Source organism: Rhipicephalus microplus, unplaced genomic scaffold, assembly GCF_043290135.1.
Source record: "Rhipicephalus microplus isolate Deutch F79 unplaced genomic scaffold, USDA_Rmic scaffold_66, whole genome shotgun sequence".
In the NCBI taxonomy this organism is placed as follows: Eukaryota; Metazoa; Arthropoda; class Arachnida; order Ixodida; family Ixodidae; genus Rhipicephalus; species Rhipicephalus microplus.
The window spans coordinates 1,404,291-1,421,315 of NW_027464639.1; the positions used below are offsets into that span (position 1 = coordinate 1,404,291).

Below are 17,025 nucleotides of genomic sequence, written 5' to 3' on the forward strand. Positions count from 1 at the left end.
AGGTTCTCGGCTACCTTGTCAGCAAAGAAGGAATTCGGTCCGACCCCGAGAAGCTTGCTGCTGTCCTCGATTTTCCCCGTCCACTACGTCTAAGGACCTGCGCAGCTTTCTTGGGTTATCTTCTTACTTCCGGCGCTTCATACGTGGTTTTGCGGAACTTGCGTCTCCGCTTCATCAACTCCTCGCAAAGAACGTCCCCTTCATTTGGTCCGAAGACTGCGAAAGCGCTTTTACGGCATTGAAGCAAGCCCTCACGTCGGATCCGGTACTGTGCCACTTCGATTCCACCGCACCCACCATCTTTCACACCGACGCAAGTTGTCATGGTTGGTCTTGGTGTGGTACTCTTCCAGCGTGACAAAAACTCACGCGAACGGGTCGTTGCTTACGCAAGTCGTGCTCTTACCGCTCCAGAAAAGAACTACACTATCACCGAGCAGGAGTGCCTTGCTGTTGTTTGGGCAGTGCAAAGATTCCGACCATATCTTCACGGCCGTCATTTTACCGTCGTGACCGACCATAACGCTCTATGCTGGCTTTCATCGCTGGAAAACTTATCGGGTCGCCTTGGTCGCTGGGCGCTCCGCTTGCAGGAGTACGATTTCGATGTCGCCTACAGATCTGGGAAGAAGCATCAAGATGCTGATGCTCTATCGCGCTGTCCTTTGCCCAGCGGAAGCGATTCACCATCGATACTCCAAAACCACAGCACCTCTCCAATCGCAGCGCTAAGTTAATCACCTGCCACCCTATCCGTCCTTGTTTCACAACAACGTGTCGACCCATACTGCCGCACCATTGTTGACCGCTTGACCGGCTCTACTACTCCTCCACACGGCAGACTCCGTCGACAACTTAAACAATTTAAGCTTGTCGGTGATGCTTTATGTCGCTACATTTACCACATCGATGGCAACAAGTGAGTACCCGTCATCCCACATTCTCTGCAACGTGAAGTTCTGGAAGCCTTTCATGATGATCCAACCGCTGCTCATCTACGCTACCACAAGACTTACGACAAAATTCGAAGTCGTTTTTTTTTGGCCTAGCCTCTCTTCAGCCGTCGCTAAGTACGTCGCCTCCTGTGTCCATTGCCAACGGCAAAAACGACCGACAACTGCTCCGGCTGGCTTAATGCAACCTCTTCCTTGCCCGCCTCACCTTTTGAAGTCGTTGGAATTGACTTGTATGGCCCTCTTCCTATATCATCCAATGAGAATCGCTGGATTGTCACGGCAGTCGACCAGCTTACCCGCTACGCAGAAACAGCTTCTATACCATCTGGGACTGCCACTGAGATCGCCGATTTCTTTCTTCGCCACATCTTTTTGCGTCATGGAGCTCCACGCATTCTCCTCAGTGATCGTGGCAAAGTCTTCCTATCTTCCATTGTCGAGCAAGTTTTGCGTGCCTCGAACACTGTTCACAAGACCACTTTTAGCTACCACCCGCAGACCAACGGATTGACTGAAGGGTTTCATCGGGCCCTATCGGACTTGATCGCCATGTACATTCACCCCAACCACACCAACTGGGATGCAATTCTACGCTTCGTGACCTTCGCCTATAATACGGCTGCTCAACGCACTACCAGCGTTTCTCCCTTATTTCTAGTCCATGGTCGCTCGCCGAGTTTCACTTTGGATGTCTCTTTCCTTTTGGCCCCTGCTCCCTCGACGGCTCCTTTCTCTGAAGAATTCCTATCTCGTCTCGCACACTGCAGTCACCAGGCCCGTGTTAACACCGGCCTCTCTCAAGACACTCGAAAATCTCGCTACGACTCGTCTCGCAGTGTTGCGAATTTTTCCCCTGGTGACGAAGTTCTTCTATGGACTCCACTACGCGTCCCCGGCCTATGCAACAAATTCATCAGTCGCTTCATTGGGCCATAAACGGTGGTCGAACAGACATCTCCTGTCAATTACCGCGTTTCTCCTTTTAGCGCTAGTCCCGATCATCATTGCCGAGGAACAGAGATAGTGCACGTATCTCATTTAAAGCCTTATGCGCGATGCATTTCATAATACTGTCAAGCGACCAGGCAGCCGCTTTCACCGAGCGGGGGAATTAGTGTGAACGCGACAAGCGAATGACTCTTTATTCTCTTTGTAATCATCATCACCTGCACATCTTCATCTAAAAATATCATCACCAGCGTGATTTAGCTCGAGCCTGGCCGAATAAACCGGTTTCTCACAATATTACTAAGTATTACGAAATTGGAATGTGACGATAGTTCAGCTGTGAAAGGACTAACTTTCACTTAGAAACAGGCCGTATTTCAGCTTGTTCGAGCTGCAATAAAGCCTGCAGCTGACAATATGCAGCTCGAATCGGGCTTATTGTCTGCTTTGTTGCTTGGAGGTGTGCTTCATGTCGGCGAGCTACAAGTTGGCTGACTTCGCGCTTTTTCCGCGCCAAACTGTTGCCGTTACACACGAGCTATCGTGTTCATCTTGGTCTCGTTTGGAAGGGTCGTTTTTCACCTTCAATTTCCCGCCACCGCTGGCTCACCTTGCTCATTAGTTTTTTAGCGAAAACGCGTCATCGAGAAGCACTAGCGCGTGATTCAATTGGCTGCTTGGGGCACGTGAGGCATCCGATTGGCCAAGGGGCGCTTTCGGCGTCTGCTTCACCATCGTGACACGCACAGACATGCGCAATTTTGTCATGGTGCTACTGACTGCTTGCGGAAGTAAAGAAGTTCCGTGCTAAAGTAATTTGTGAAGCGGGTTCGGCGGTGGTTCGTTCGCTGTGAACTTCAGAAAGATCCCCGCTATGGCTCAGGACAACGAAGATAACGAACTCGACGCGGTCAACGGCGGTCGCCCAATCACCGGTGTCGGCCTAAGTCACGTACGAGCCCATTGGTTGCCGACAACGTTACTGAGAACGGCTGTGTTTTGCAGCCTCATCAGTTAGAGCACGGCAAGTAAAAAAGCAGAAGTGAAGCTACCAGAGATATCAGTCTTCGTAGTGACAGAACGAAAGTGCAGTCTTATCGCTAAACCCGCCGATGTTGTGGTTCCCCCCGCTTGACGAAAGGACCTTGAACTGCGCGACGGGTCATCAGAGTGGAGTACGCCGCGCGTTGACCAACAACAGAAGGTCAATACGTTCGAAGTGAACATGCTCGCGGTCCACAGGTAGAATGCTTTTAACAACATGTTCGCAACGTTGTCCCAATCTCCGCTAGAAAATGCAGCAGTCTTACGTGAAAAGGAAACTAACACCTCGGCATTCGTGTAGCCTCAAAATTGATGAGCAAGGGAGCAACTTTGGTCCGTGACACTTACGGGTAACTTATTCTGGACAAGCGGGAAAACATCGTTGCGTTATTCGACGGATCGTGGATGACGCACGCACATTTGTCGGACATCGCGGTCAGTACAGTCACCGAACTGATAAGCGGCCTCGCGGCAGACAAGCACACGGCCACAGCTTGCTACAGGACTAGAAGAAACGACACGCTCGTACAACCAGTCCTATTACATTCCCGGTACATATTAACCGACTAAAAGTATGTGTGCCACGATTTTTTTTTCTTCAAAACGGCGAAATTAAGTTTTAACAGCATTATTCTCGAAGCACAGATTTTGACCACTTTCTTTTGCTTGTTCGGTAAAAGTGGACCTAGGACAGCTAGAGCTGTAATTGTTTTTGCACAATGTAGCTAAATGTGCACAAAAAAAAAAACATTGCTGGGAGCCTATACTTAATGGGCAGCTACGTTTTTTATTTTATTACAAAAAAGTTTCTGTATTTGGTTGCATGCAATGAACTTTACTGTGCTGTAATTCGAGAAGTACTTGTTCAATTTTCGATCAGCTTGCAGCATTGCACTCCTTAGGCTTTCTAGCATTCATTTATATGTCAATGGCTGTGTAATTATAAGCGCATACACTTTTACAGTTAAAAATGTTACAATTGTTTGTTTTCTTCATATTCTCAAAATGGCAATTTTGTACACACCGCATGAAAATTGCTGCAATATATCCGAAAATATTAGAGATAGCAGAATATTTTATTTTGCAGCATGAAGCTATATGCTTGGAGCACACAACATAGGAAGCACATTTCGATTTCTCTCGATGCAAATTTTTCAAACTAGTCTTTTGTATGCCCACGCAATGGCCACATTCAGGGCTGTGAAGTTTAGTGTACTGTGAAGTAAGAAATAATGACCCATTCAAAAAAGTGCTTCTTATGTTGCATGTCTTATGCTTTCTACTGTCAATCCCTATGTTATTTATAAATTTTTGACAGGTGGTTATTTTTCTATTCTGGTAAGAATATAAATTGTTATCTTGATTATTTAATCAACTAATAAAGCTACAGAAAAAATAACTACATTTTTAAAATCCGGAGAACAAGCTAAGTAGGCATGCCAACTTCTGTCACACTTGGTTCAAAAATAAAAGAGAGCCCTAAGAACCTTGGTCCCCCCTTAAAAATGAACCAGACCGTTGCACACGATAAAAAAGCATTTATTCTAAGAACAAGTGAAACTCCGCAAAATTTCACCATCTGAAAACATCATTTTAAATAAATTCAAAATGAATGCACTAGAGCAACAGATGTGACCATGTAATTTTCATCATCCACTATTTTTCTGCTTCGACCCCGGAGTCATTCTTTCTGTAGTCTCCATCAAGTGTCGCAGTTCGAGAGGAAGTTGCTGTGATTTCATGATGACAAGTCACCTCGAAGGTCAGGTTTGCCACTTGCATAAAACTTTCGACAGATGAGATGACCTCACCTGCTAAGGTTTTGTATCGGAGCTTCGTGCCTTTCTGATGGCTCTTCAAGGCAAATTACCCTGTTGTTGCGATGCCAAACATCTAAAATACAGTGGAACCATGATTATACAACTTTCACGGGACCAAGTAAAACAGTCATATAACCCAGGCGTCATGTAATCGAAAAAGAAACCCGCCCGCATTTTCCTACGGGGGGAACTCCAGTAAATGCGTTACAAAGTGGAGGGGGTATCGCGTGAACATTGCGCAATTGGGTATAGTTTGTGAATGTTTAACCGTTATTACACCTTTATTGTTCTTATTCATTGAATGAAGGAGAGTGGTATGACGCTGATGTTGGGTTTGCCCCACTACTGAGTGAAGGTAATGTTGCTTCCATCACATCTACTCGAGTCAAGAAAAGCATCAAGTCAAGCGAAAGCCAAGTAAAGACTTTCTTGCTTGAGTATATTCCTAATGCACGATCCAGTGCCTAGACATACAGGGTGGCCAGCGAACGGTTTTGCAGGGCAAGCGGTCGATTTTTTACTAGCCGACACTCCCTGCGTTGGCCTTGTGAGATGAGAGAGAAAGAAGCGACAGTTTTGCGGGTGTCTTCCTGGGCCGGCACAAAATGTGTGCATGCGGCACGACACGCGAGCATGCGCAGTGGGGGTGTGGACGGCGCAGTTGCCAAAGCGCAACATTGTGTAATTAAGAAATGATCCGCATTTAAAACTAAGCTTTAGGCAGCGACACTCAGCCTTGCCCAAAAAACTGGAACAGACTGCCTGAATAGGCCCACGGCATGACCATGTGCCGATGCAAGGAAGGTATATTAAATTATTCTTGCCAAGTGGCAGCTAATGGCAGCATTGCTTAGTTCAAGGAGGTAAGAGGGAGTCCTTATTCTCAACCTTACAAAAAAAAACAAAAAATAGAATTCAACGCGTATATTTATATGATAAACAGTCCGAAAATCACCTGCCCATCAGAAGAGTGAGACACAATGTCATCACTATTACACAATAGTGATAGACCACAAGCTTGTCTAGAATGCCTTCGTGCGCGACTTGAGCTGTGTGCGTTGTAATTTGTTGCCCTGTGAGGTACTACTAGTGGTTTCTCCCTTTTATGAATGTTGACGTCGAGCGAAAGTGATTTTGCATCATGAAGACAGCTACGTCACACTCTTATGAGTGTACAAGCCTCTGACTGCGAGTGCGACGAAGACACGATATCAGTTGTATGTTGAGTAGGCAAAGTTTCTACAAACCGACAACGTGAAAATATCGGCTTTTTGGCTGGCTGAAACTACTCCGAGTCGCTGGACCTCAACCATGTAACGACCCCAGATACGTACGCATGTGATCGGGGCTCATGTAGCATGAACTTCCAGGAGAATAAATTTACCATCTTAAGAAGACATCCTGTCTCACTCGCTACTTTTCCAATCATGAACCTAGGGAAATACAAGTTCATATTTTGCACTCGTGAATATCAGAGTCAATGTTTGATTCGAGTGAAGGTGTTTTTTTTCCTTTCGGATGAAATCTGAGGGTTGTAAGATTTGAAGTTCGCATGAAACTGGGCTTTTGAATACTTTATTTCTATGGGGAATATTGTCGAACTAAACCGACGACCGTCGTAAAGCGCCGGTCGCCGCAAAACCGGGGGACGTATAATCGACATTCGACTGTATCGTGATCTTGGTTGGATAAAGATAACTTGATTCCGATCGCACTAAGTTGTGATATACCGTACGATGAAGCCACGCAAGCTGGAACCAGAACTTTCCGCCTGAAATTTTTTTTAAAGAAAATGTACTGTGTACTGGGTGAAATTGCACACACAAGCCTGACAGACAAAATACCACTCCCTAGTGTGCCCAGTGCAGGTGTCGTGATGGCACAGGGAGCGATGCCTGCCATCGTCAAGCGCTGTGCTACGAGGCCATGCCAGTCAATGGACAATCTTCAACGAGTCTCCTCTTTTTCCCCCGATTATGAATGAGATTGCTCCCCCTACCCCCCCCCCCCCCCAAAAAAAAAACAGAGCAGAAATGAGTCTTCCATGTAGGAGCACAATATTAAAAAATTTAGGCAAGATGCGCCACTGATTCCACCTGCACAACTTCTACGGCACTCGCTACAATGGATGGCAGCACTACCTTTATAGCTGTGGACATGGCCTAGCTCGAGAGTGCACAAAGATGGCAGACTATAGCCAATTTAGAAACCATGGCACGACCAAGCGATATGACTTGGATTATATTTAATTTCCGATAGATAGACTTTGTCTAGTCTGTGATATTTCATGAACACCGTTTTGTCAACACAGCTTGCTTTCATTGTCATTCTTGAGCAAAAGGGGCGTTTGAAATGAGCTAGAGGTTGTTACACAGCATTTCCAAGAATTACAAGGAGTTCAGGGCATTCAACAAGTTTCAAGGGACCTGGAACTAATATTGTCAATATCAATGATATTGAAGAATTTCAAGGGGCTGTGCGAACCCTGAGCAGAGCAAGCAAAAGTAAATCGACTACGGAAAGAAGGCTTAAAAAAAATGTAGTGTGTGTCACTGAGATGGCTTTACCAAAAAGAAAAAAATAATAAACAGTGAAACTTCATCACGGTTCATTAAACAGTGTGTTATATAACTATGGATGCATATGAAGTGTTTAGTTCTTAAACAAAACTTATTGTAAATAGAAAAGGCTTCTTTGTCCCTCTCAAGGGTAGAACAGTGTACATAGGTTTGGGAGTAGTCCTAGGAGCAGGCAAATGTGCCTTTTGTAGCAAGCTTTGAGGAGCCACAATGGCCTTCTTGAGCAGTCAGAGAGAACAGTCAGAGCATATGTCGCCCTATTTCACAGCACATAATAAGCAACATTTGTCGAATGCTTCATTTTTTTTAACACTAAGGTGAATTGTGCAATAACTTTATTATTGTTACAGCAATATCAACACACTCAACGGATTTCTGCAGTCGCTGCTACATCCCATGTCATGCCAAAACTGATAACATGCCATCACCCATCGTATACACTACTCAGAGAAATGCGCTCGTGCAGGGACGATGAACGCAGCTGAAACAAAAATATTACTAGCTGGCCCATCTTTAATGCTCAGAGGGCGCATGTAAACACCCCGCTTGGGAGGATTGCTGTCCAAGCAGAAAGGAAACAACCTGCCAGTCTTGAATAAACACGAAAAGACGAAAGGGGTGAACTTTGCTTCTAAAGGCACTGGCGTGCGTCCTAGTTCAGCAGCCATCAGTGGGCAGCTCAAACACACTTCGAAGTAGAGTGTGCGAAAAGTGTTGCTCTTTCTGAAGTGGCTTTCTGAAGAGGCGAATGCCTCGCAGGTCCTAAACAAGTAGTAAGGGATATGGAGATTGGGCAGAGGTCTCGCTCCTGAAGCAATCGTGAATTTGAACTCTACGGGCATGCGTACTACCTCAACAGGCATCAGCAGTTGGCTCGTATACCCTGCTACGTGTTGCACTGTCTACACGGACGCATTGTGTAAAAAAAAGCATCTCTCCACGAAGAGCCTGCATTCGCTTACACTAGCACTTTCCGGTGTTTTGTGACATCACATTAAAAAAAGTTAGCTGCCAGCCTTACTTTGTACAGCATTTCGTTTCACTGCTATTACATTCAGTTCTTCACCCTTGAGGTAAAACTGAACTTTTTTGTTGCCAATTGATGACAACACTGATTGTTCTGATGGCATTCGGGAAGCGCATAAGAGTTCTTTGTTTGTGGCTGGCCATGTGGTCCACGGTGGCTTGCCACCTAAGTTATGCCAGCTTCACAATCAAGCCGCACGAAAAGTGCTTGGACGTGCTCAAGCAGACGTTGCAACTCATCATACCAGATGAACTAAAAGTGGGCATCATTGCCTTGGCTTTATTATAGACATAATGAAGAACATTGCCCAGTGTGATCAAGAGACATGTAGTTTTTTTTTATATCATAAAAGCTTTTGAACACACGAGTCTCCAATGCCAATACCGTATTGACTCGCATAATAGGCACACTTTTTTTTCAGAAAATCCAGCTCGAAGTTAGGGGTGCGCCAATTACACGGGGTAAAATTTTCGAAAATTTTTTCAACTCGGTTCTCGCGCTTTAAATCTGCACAATTGTCAAGTAAAAGGCGACTTTATCGTTTACCAATTAATTCAGCATAAAACAAACATACCTACATACCTTTTAATGAACAAGCGAGAGCCGTCAACTGCACACACACACATAAAATTTATTTACACAAAAGTCGTAGCTGTTCCTTCTTTTCCCTATTCGGAGTCCGAGTCGGAGATCACACATTCATCCTCGCCGAGCGGGGATTCGTTTTCGGTGTCCGAATCATCCGCACCCCACAACATGTCATCCTCACTCGCATCCAGTGCGTTCGAGATACCCGTCTACTTGAAGCTTTTCCTGACGACTTCGTCGGAGATCGCCTGCCACGCTTCCACGATCCAAGCGCACAGCATTTCCACAGGCGGCCTCTTAATCTTACCACCTGGAGTCAGCTGATCTTGTCCTCCAGCCATCCAGGTGGTGTACAGCCTTCGAACATTGTCCTTGAAAGGTTTATTCAAGGACACGTTCAAAGGCTGCAGTATCGATGTGAGGCCGCCCAGAATCACTGCCAGATCTGTGGGCAGCTCCTTCAGCTCATCTCGTACGCGGTCTACTAGGTGCCCACGAAAACTGTCCAGGACAAGCATGGATGGCAACAACAGACCACCCGGCCGCCGACCCCTGACTGTTTTCACCCAATCCACCATGAGTTCCGCGCTCATCCAGCCTTTTTCCTGGACTCTGACGTAGATGCCTTGAGGGAATTTCGCCTTTGGGAGCGTCTTACGTTTAAAAATAACGTAAGGTGGTAGCTTACGCCCATCCGCTGTCACCGCCAACATTACGGTGCATCGTTGTTTATAAGCGCCAGACGTTCTGACGATGACGCTCCGTGCACCTTTCTCTTCCACTGTCGTGTTCCACGGCATATCAAAGCAAAGGGGGGTCTGATCAGCGTTGCCGATCTGGGACAAAATGAAGTCTTTCTGCTGTCGGAGCTTTATAACAAAACTGTGGAAGTCCACCACTTTGTCCTCATATGCTGCGGGCAAGCGCTGGCACAAGGTAGTCTGCCTTCGCAGTGCGAGGCCATGGCGCCGCATGAAACGAGTTGTCCATCCGGAGCTGGCTTTGAACTCTTTTGCTTCAATGCCCTGCGCTCGGGCTATTTTGCGCGCCTCAGTCTGCACAATATCCAACGACACAGCACAGCCGTCTTGTCGTAGCTCCCGTATATGCCGGACCAGTTGCTCTTCGACGTTCGGATACTTGCCGGTCTTGGCACCGCGGAAAGCCCGTCGTGTCTTCTTCGTCACCTTACGTTTTTCTTCTTGGTCCCTCCAGTACCGAATACTGGTTTCTCCAACGCCGAAATGCCTGCTTGCAGCCCGGTTGCCGTGCTTCAGCGCGTACTGCACTGCCTTCAGTTTAAACCCAGCCGTGTAGCTCGCGTACTTCCCCATGGTGGAAGCAAAGTTCAATACACTGCCACAACATACGCACACCGCTTGCAAAATGGCGTTTCATTTTCTCCGATGGTGGTGATGGCGATCGAGCCCCCGGCGTTGTACACGTGACCTCCAAAAAGCGCGGCGATTTGGGGGGTATCAGTAATTGATGGAACAGCCGTTTTTTTTTTCGCTCATGGACGCCTTTTTTTTTTTCAAGTTTTATTTCGACAAACATGTTGGTTAGGTCATTGCACTTCGAATTTTTTTTATTTGCTCGTCGATTTGCCTTCTTTTTTTTCTTCAAGGTACGGGGACCGCGTTACAACTGTACCGCTGGGGGGTAGAATCGTTTCTGATCACGGCCAAGTTCGGGGTGCGCCTATTATGCGCGGAATTAAAAAAAAAATCGAATTTTCCGCGACCAAACTAGGGGTGCGCCTATTATGCAAGTGCGCCGATTATGCGAGTAAATACGATATGTATTTACTCGCGTAATAATCGCACTCGCATAATGACCGCACCCCTAAACTTTGTCGTCTAAATTCAACGTTTTTTTTTTTTTCCGTATAATGATCACAACCTGAACTTGCCGCATCGACATGTCATGTGCGAAGTCTAGCAGAACGCACCTATCATTGTTTCTGTGATCTGAAAGCGGGCATCACTATGCTAGTGCCGTAAATTTACCTACTTAAATGAAAGCATTCCTTATTTAGATGGAAGAAACTGTTTTCACGCGTGTGACGTACTCACAACCTCCATAACTGACGCAAAGAAGAAAAATAATGCTGTGGCTTCGCTCCGTCAGCCGCCATGTTTGTTTTGACATCCCACTCTGTTACAGCGGCGGCCGCCTGTTGGTCGACTCGTGTTCATCCCGCAGCAATGTTTTTTGTTTCCTGAAACCTCTTTTTTTTGTGTGCTTTGTGATCATCTGTTGAAGCGTTGTTTCACCATGGGGCGGTATGCGAGCTTCACTGCGGCGTTCAAGCTGAAGGCGCTTGACTACGCGCTAGGGCACGGGGACCGCGCTGCCGGCAGACATTTCGGCGTAGACGAAATCCGGATCCGACATCGGAAAAAACAGCGCGACATGCTCATGGCTACTAACAGCACGCAATGGGCTTTCCGTGGACCTAAATCTGGCAAGTTCCCAGACATTGAAAAGGCAGTGCTCGAATATGTGAAGGACATGCACAAGAACAGTTATGCAGTGTCATTAGACATGATACGGACGCAGGCGTGCAGTTTCCCGGAGGCTCGGAATAGCCACAAAGGACATCCGCGCCAGTTCCGGCTGGACGACAAGCTTTATGCGGCGGAATGGACTGTCGCTGGCTTTTACAACGCGCTCTACGGCATGGAAGATGACCCTCTGTGGGAGAGTGAAAAACTGCCGGTTCCGACAGGTAACCGTGCGGCGACGACACTGACGCCAGTGATGCTTCAGAGTCTGAATGAACGTTAGGGGGGTAGGAGCGGTAAAAAATAGAAGGGAAGTGTGCCATGCATGTAGCTCCTGCGTAATGCGTGCATTTTATTACAATCATAAGCCTTAATTTACTTTTATTTTTGGTTATGTTCATGATAGCTACTGTAAGCATTCCGATTAGCGACTTTTTCGCGTTTCCGGTGCTCAGAATACATTTTCACGGAAAATTTACCCCGCGTAATGATCGCATCCCGAAGTTGGAGTCAGTTTCTTGAAAAAAAAAAAAAAAAGTGCGATCATTATGCGAATATATACGGTAGCTGTTACTGCTTGTCGGTGATGGCTACATTATGAAACGCGAAGTGACTTGTGAACGATATGATCACTTCTCTACGCCTTAATGTCAGTTCGCTAACAAATATGTGCAATTGTTGACGGCATGTTCATCTTGCAACAATGGCGATGTATGCAGTGGCGAAGACTGATTAGGCTGAATATATTGTGACAAAAAGTGCATTGCTGAAATGAATTGAGCATCAGGGCACTTTGGAAAAGCTGCATAGTGTTTGTCGTGACAAGAAATATTTTTGGACTACAAATGGTCTACAATGTTGTGTAAACTAGAAGAGTTGGTGGACTTTTGTGCAGTTGGTGCAAGCTTTACTCGAATATGCGCAACAAGGCACAGGAAGATGGCACTGTACCTAAATGGCACAATTAGCACCACTGTTCTTTCCGATGTCATACAGTGGAAAACATTTTAGTTCAACATCACTAGCAACATGATTGACCAGAACAAATGTTATACGAAATATGTCCTCCCACCGTGAGGCAGTCCCTGGCTGCAATGCTGGCCGGGACTGGCTGACGCCGGATCCTCCGTGGGCTGGGCCTGCTCAGGGGGGCTCCACAGGCACCTCTTGCCACTGCTCTTCCCCCTGGCCTCCAGCTTTCGCTTCTCGGCAACATGCTCGTGCGAGACCTGCCGAGCATGGCTTCGCAAGAAATAGCGAGGCGGCTCGCTATCTGCTTGAGCGTTCACTGGGGCTGGGCTGTGGGAAATTAATGTGCACATTTCTCTCTTTCTGCCTAACGTAAATTTGAGCAAGTAGAACTGCAATGCCAGAATTTCGCTCTTTACAAACAGGCTCTCTCTCTTGCACAATGTCAGCTTACTGAAAGAAATGACAAGTTTAAGCTTCAACCCCGGTAAATGATCAGCTTTGCAGAAGTACAGACATCACATTTTCAGAAAAGAACAAGTTCAGCACAAATGCTATAGCAAGCTTGATAAATCTCAATGGCTAGGCGGGTGTGAATCAATGTATGCAGTTTCCTGGCATACTTTCTTTGGCATCTAAAGAGCAAACTGGAACTAATGAGCTACAAAGTGAGCCTAGTGCTCCGATGTATCTGATTTAACTGCCATATTGTAGGGCCGCACGGAAAATATTTTCTTTGTAGAAGTGCACAAATATATGAAATACTTTTCTAACAATTTTTGCTACTCTGTTTGACTGGCACTAGAATTGTACTATTCGAAGTATTCGAAACACAGTCGAGCCCGCTTATAATGAACCTGAGCGGGACGTGGCATCCGTTCGCTGCATCCTGAAGTTCATAGTAAATGAAACAAAGCTTTTAAAAAAAGTTGCGAGTGAAAACACAAACTTTTCGGTTCAAAAAATGCGTGACGCTTGTGTATCGAAGAACAGAAGCGATAAGGGCGGTATCGAGTTCATTTAAAACGGCAAATTGCTCGTTCGCTGAGGCCCGTGGCATAAGCTGCATGAGGCACTGGCTCCAAAGTTCAGTCGTTCTCGCAATCCGATTCCTACAAATCGCTCTCGCTACGTACTTCATTCACAATGCCCCAACTTGTGCACGGTTCCGCAGTGTCGGCATCATCATTGGCCGTAATTAAACCATCACAACAGATGTCCCCCCCCACTCTCGCAGGTCAGAAAATGCTAGAGGGAGCCGATTTATGCGGTCGTCTAAACATCGGCTCCTGCTTGTTCACCTTTTTTTTTTTCTGTGAAAGTTAGCTATGTGTTTGATTCCTTTTGCTCCAGTTGACGCCCGAAGTCTTGAAGACGTGTAAACAATTTTGTCACGGGGATGGATCTTTTACCGAATTTTGAAGGACTTTTTTGTTAGACCACACTGTGGCTTGCTAGGCCTAAAGTTAGGCTTAGCTAAGCCTAACGAAAGGCTCAGCACATTTCAGCTTTCAAGATAGCTATGCAAGTCACTGTACAAGGGGAGGACATTTCTCCTGAAGAATTCCAGTGTTCTGGATGGACAACGGCGCTTTGTAAGCGTAAGTCAACTAAAGCACTCAGGGCGGGCGCTGAAGTTCAAGGCCCACCATACAGCAAGAACGCTGACACCCGATCTGCCGCCAACGTGAAGAAATGCCTACCTAAAGCGTCAAGGCTGCCTCATCTACCAAGGAAGCATTTTCAAATCATTGTTAGGCCTTGGGGAGGCCTGAACGTCAAGAGTATCAGTAACGTCCGGATTTCTCAAGCCCTCTCGACAGCGGCGCATTTCCCAGCTGCGGATATCGCAGAATACATCGTTTGTCGTAACGCTGCGCAGAACATTGTTGTGATTAGTACGCCATCGCAAGCCAACGCTAAGGCCTACGCAAGTCTAGAGACCATCACCGTTATCAACGCAGGGTATGAGGTTAGCTCTTACATTGCTGCGCCCGACAACACATGCAAGGACATTAGAAACATTGATAGGGAAATTGAGGACGAAGAGCTCAGAAGACTTCCTATTCAACCGAGGAATCTGTTCTCGAAGTGTGGCGAATCAAGAATTCTACCACAGTCGTTATCCTCTTTGAAGGACTTCCGAGTCCCAAATTACGTCATGTGTGGTTCCAGCATAGTCAAGTGCACCCTCTACCGACGGCATACTGACGTCTGCTACACCTGTGGTAGATTAGGCCACAGAGCTGAAGTGTGTCCCACTCCAGGAAATGTTATCTGTCGAGGTTGTGGAATCACCTCCCCTGGCGACCAGGACGTTTGCTCACCGAAGTGCGCCTTCTGTGGAGGGCCTCATCCAACGGCCGACAGAACCTATACACAAAGATTTGAGATACCTTAAGGGGGGACGCGGCTTTGGGATCGCGAAAAATGGCAAAAAAAATCGATTTTTTGAAACTCAAGTTTTCAGTTTCTGGAACCCTTTTTCTATCCGATTCCAAAATATCTACACTGAAAACCGTGCAGAAGTGCTTCGGAAAATTCGTTTCACCCACCTAGATAGCAAAAATATTTCTGGAAATGGCGAGAAAACGGCGATTTTCACAAAATAATAGCTTCGCTATGCTTGGGCCGGGAGCCGGCTTCTTGGGCTCATCGGAAAGAGCATTTTTCCGTGTTTAACTTTCCCACCTCAGCTGGCTCCTCCCTTTGACAACAAGCGAGCAAAAAGCAAATGTTTGAAGGTCGTTTTGAGGCCCTTGATTGGCCGTGGCTGCCATGTTGCCTCAGCTTGTCTCGCCATTGGCCCGATGCTCGCTCCGGGAGATCGTCGTCTGCTGCTTGTGCGTCGCGAGGACATGGCTCTCGAAAATCGCCACTTCGTGACGTGTTCATGGCTTGATAATCACTTAATTTATAACTACGCTTTAGTTACGAGCAGTAAGCGGATGCGCGATCAGGTTACTACGAGCGTCAGCGCGGTCTACGAGCGCCGCGCGTCATTGAAGTCGTCTTTAGCCCTAACTTCGCCGACTGCGGGCAGGAACGACCCGCTAGCGCATTCGTGGCGACGTGTTTCTTCACAAGCAACGAAGCTGTAAGCGGCGGCACGACCTGATTACTACGAGTGGCCGCACCGGATGCACGATCGGATTACTACGAGCGGGCGCGCGGCGGTCTACGAGTGCGGCGCGTCATCGGAGTCGGCTTTAGGCCTAACTCCGCAGACAGCGAGACTGCGGGCAGGAACGACGCGCAAGCGCACTCTTGGTGACGTGCTTGTTCGCAAGGAATGTACCACATCACTCGCTAGCTCCTCCGAATATTGTACGGGCATTTTACGCATCGGCAGCGGACAACACAGTCAAGCTCGTCATCCCCCCCCCCCCCCCCCCCTTCACTGCCAAGGATCGCTCGGAACAGCGGCTAGCAGTTTCGCGCGTCGTCATTCGAAAATGCGATGCCAAGTGCAGTGCGGGCCGATTTTTTGTCTTCGTAGTTACTCATTTCGCGGATCGTCATCGAACGCCGCCGGCAAGTGCATTACGCGCCGGCTGCACTGTCCACGCGGCCGCGCACCCCACGGTCATATGGAGTGCCGTCAGTAAGCTTTTGTGATGCGATTCAGACGTGCTTGGAGCCGTGCTTGATGTCTCCACGAACGTCTATGAATGTTCCAAGGTTAATGAATCGCTGTAGATTAGAATTTCCGCGACCGGCTGTAAGATGATGCGTTTCACGGCTAGAGCGGCGAAAGAGCATGTGTAAATCAGGGGCACGAATTTTTATATGCCCGTTTCGTGTCATTACTTATAGTGCTAGAAATTCCCGTGCCACCAGTCTTCTGCCCATAACTTTGTTATTTGGAAAGAAGGCATAGGCCGTCATGGTGTGATCCATTTTTCTGATGCAATAAAACCTCTCTCCAAATAAAAAAAAAAGTTCAGTGAATATTTGTAATCAAGTACTTAATTATGCTAATTACAACTTCAGCACAAAAAAGTATGTTTAATAATTTCAGTATATGGTTTTATTCAATTACAATCTTTTCTGTCATACTTATCACACCACTCCTTCATACAAAGAACTTTGTTTGAAATGCATACTTGTTCCTTGTAACTCATGAAAAGGAGTGAATCATGAAAAGAAGTCAAATATCACAAGACAAACCTGAGATCACAATTTTTAGGTGTCTTAGAGATGTAAAAAAAAGTTGAAACTTTAAATGCAGCTTTCTCAATACCGTTTTTTTTTTTTTTTGACATTATGCTCAGCCCCTCCACATGGTTCAGTGAAGAAATAATTTGTTTCTCGTAAAGTATTTGTGGTATCGCTTCAAAATTTTTATGAAAGCACTGTGAGGTTATTCTTAGTGTCTGTGCCAATTTTCATCAATATCCAACGAGAAACAAAAAAGTTCATTGAAAAAAAGCCTGTCGAAAACTTCGACAGGCTTTTTCTCACAAGTGTGTTTTGGACATTGTGCATTGCTCGTGGAAAGAGTAGCACGAGAATGACTGGACCGATTATGATTCTGTTTTTTTTCCCTGAATCCCTGAACACTGCTTGTGGGTACAGCAATCTTCA

At 46.5% G+C, this 17,025-nt stretch overlaps 2 protein-coding genes across 11 annotated transcripts in view; one reads left to right on the forward strand and one right to left on the reverse strand.

Moving 5' to 3' along the window:
* The window catches only part of LOC142790041 (uncharacterized), a 467,642-nt gene that overhangs the window by 269,804 nt on the left and 180,813 nt on the right, over positions 1 to 17,025 (reverse strand). For all 10 annotated transcript variants that reach the window (XM_075885074.1, XM_075885070.1, XM_075885072.1 and 7 more), the window contains exon 10: positions 12,542 to 12,768. In XM_075885074.1, the coding sequence (XP_075741189.1) occupies positions 12,542 to 12,768 (227 nt within the window). The remainder of the gene's footprint in view (positions 1 to 12,541; positions 12,769 to 17,025) is intronic.
* The window catches only part of LOC142790043 (uncharacterized), a 111,216-nt gene that overhangs the window by 72,600 nt on the left and 21,591 nt on the right, over positions 1 to 17,025 (forward strand). The gene's annotated exons all lie outside the window — the stretch shown is intronic.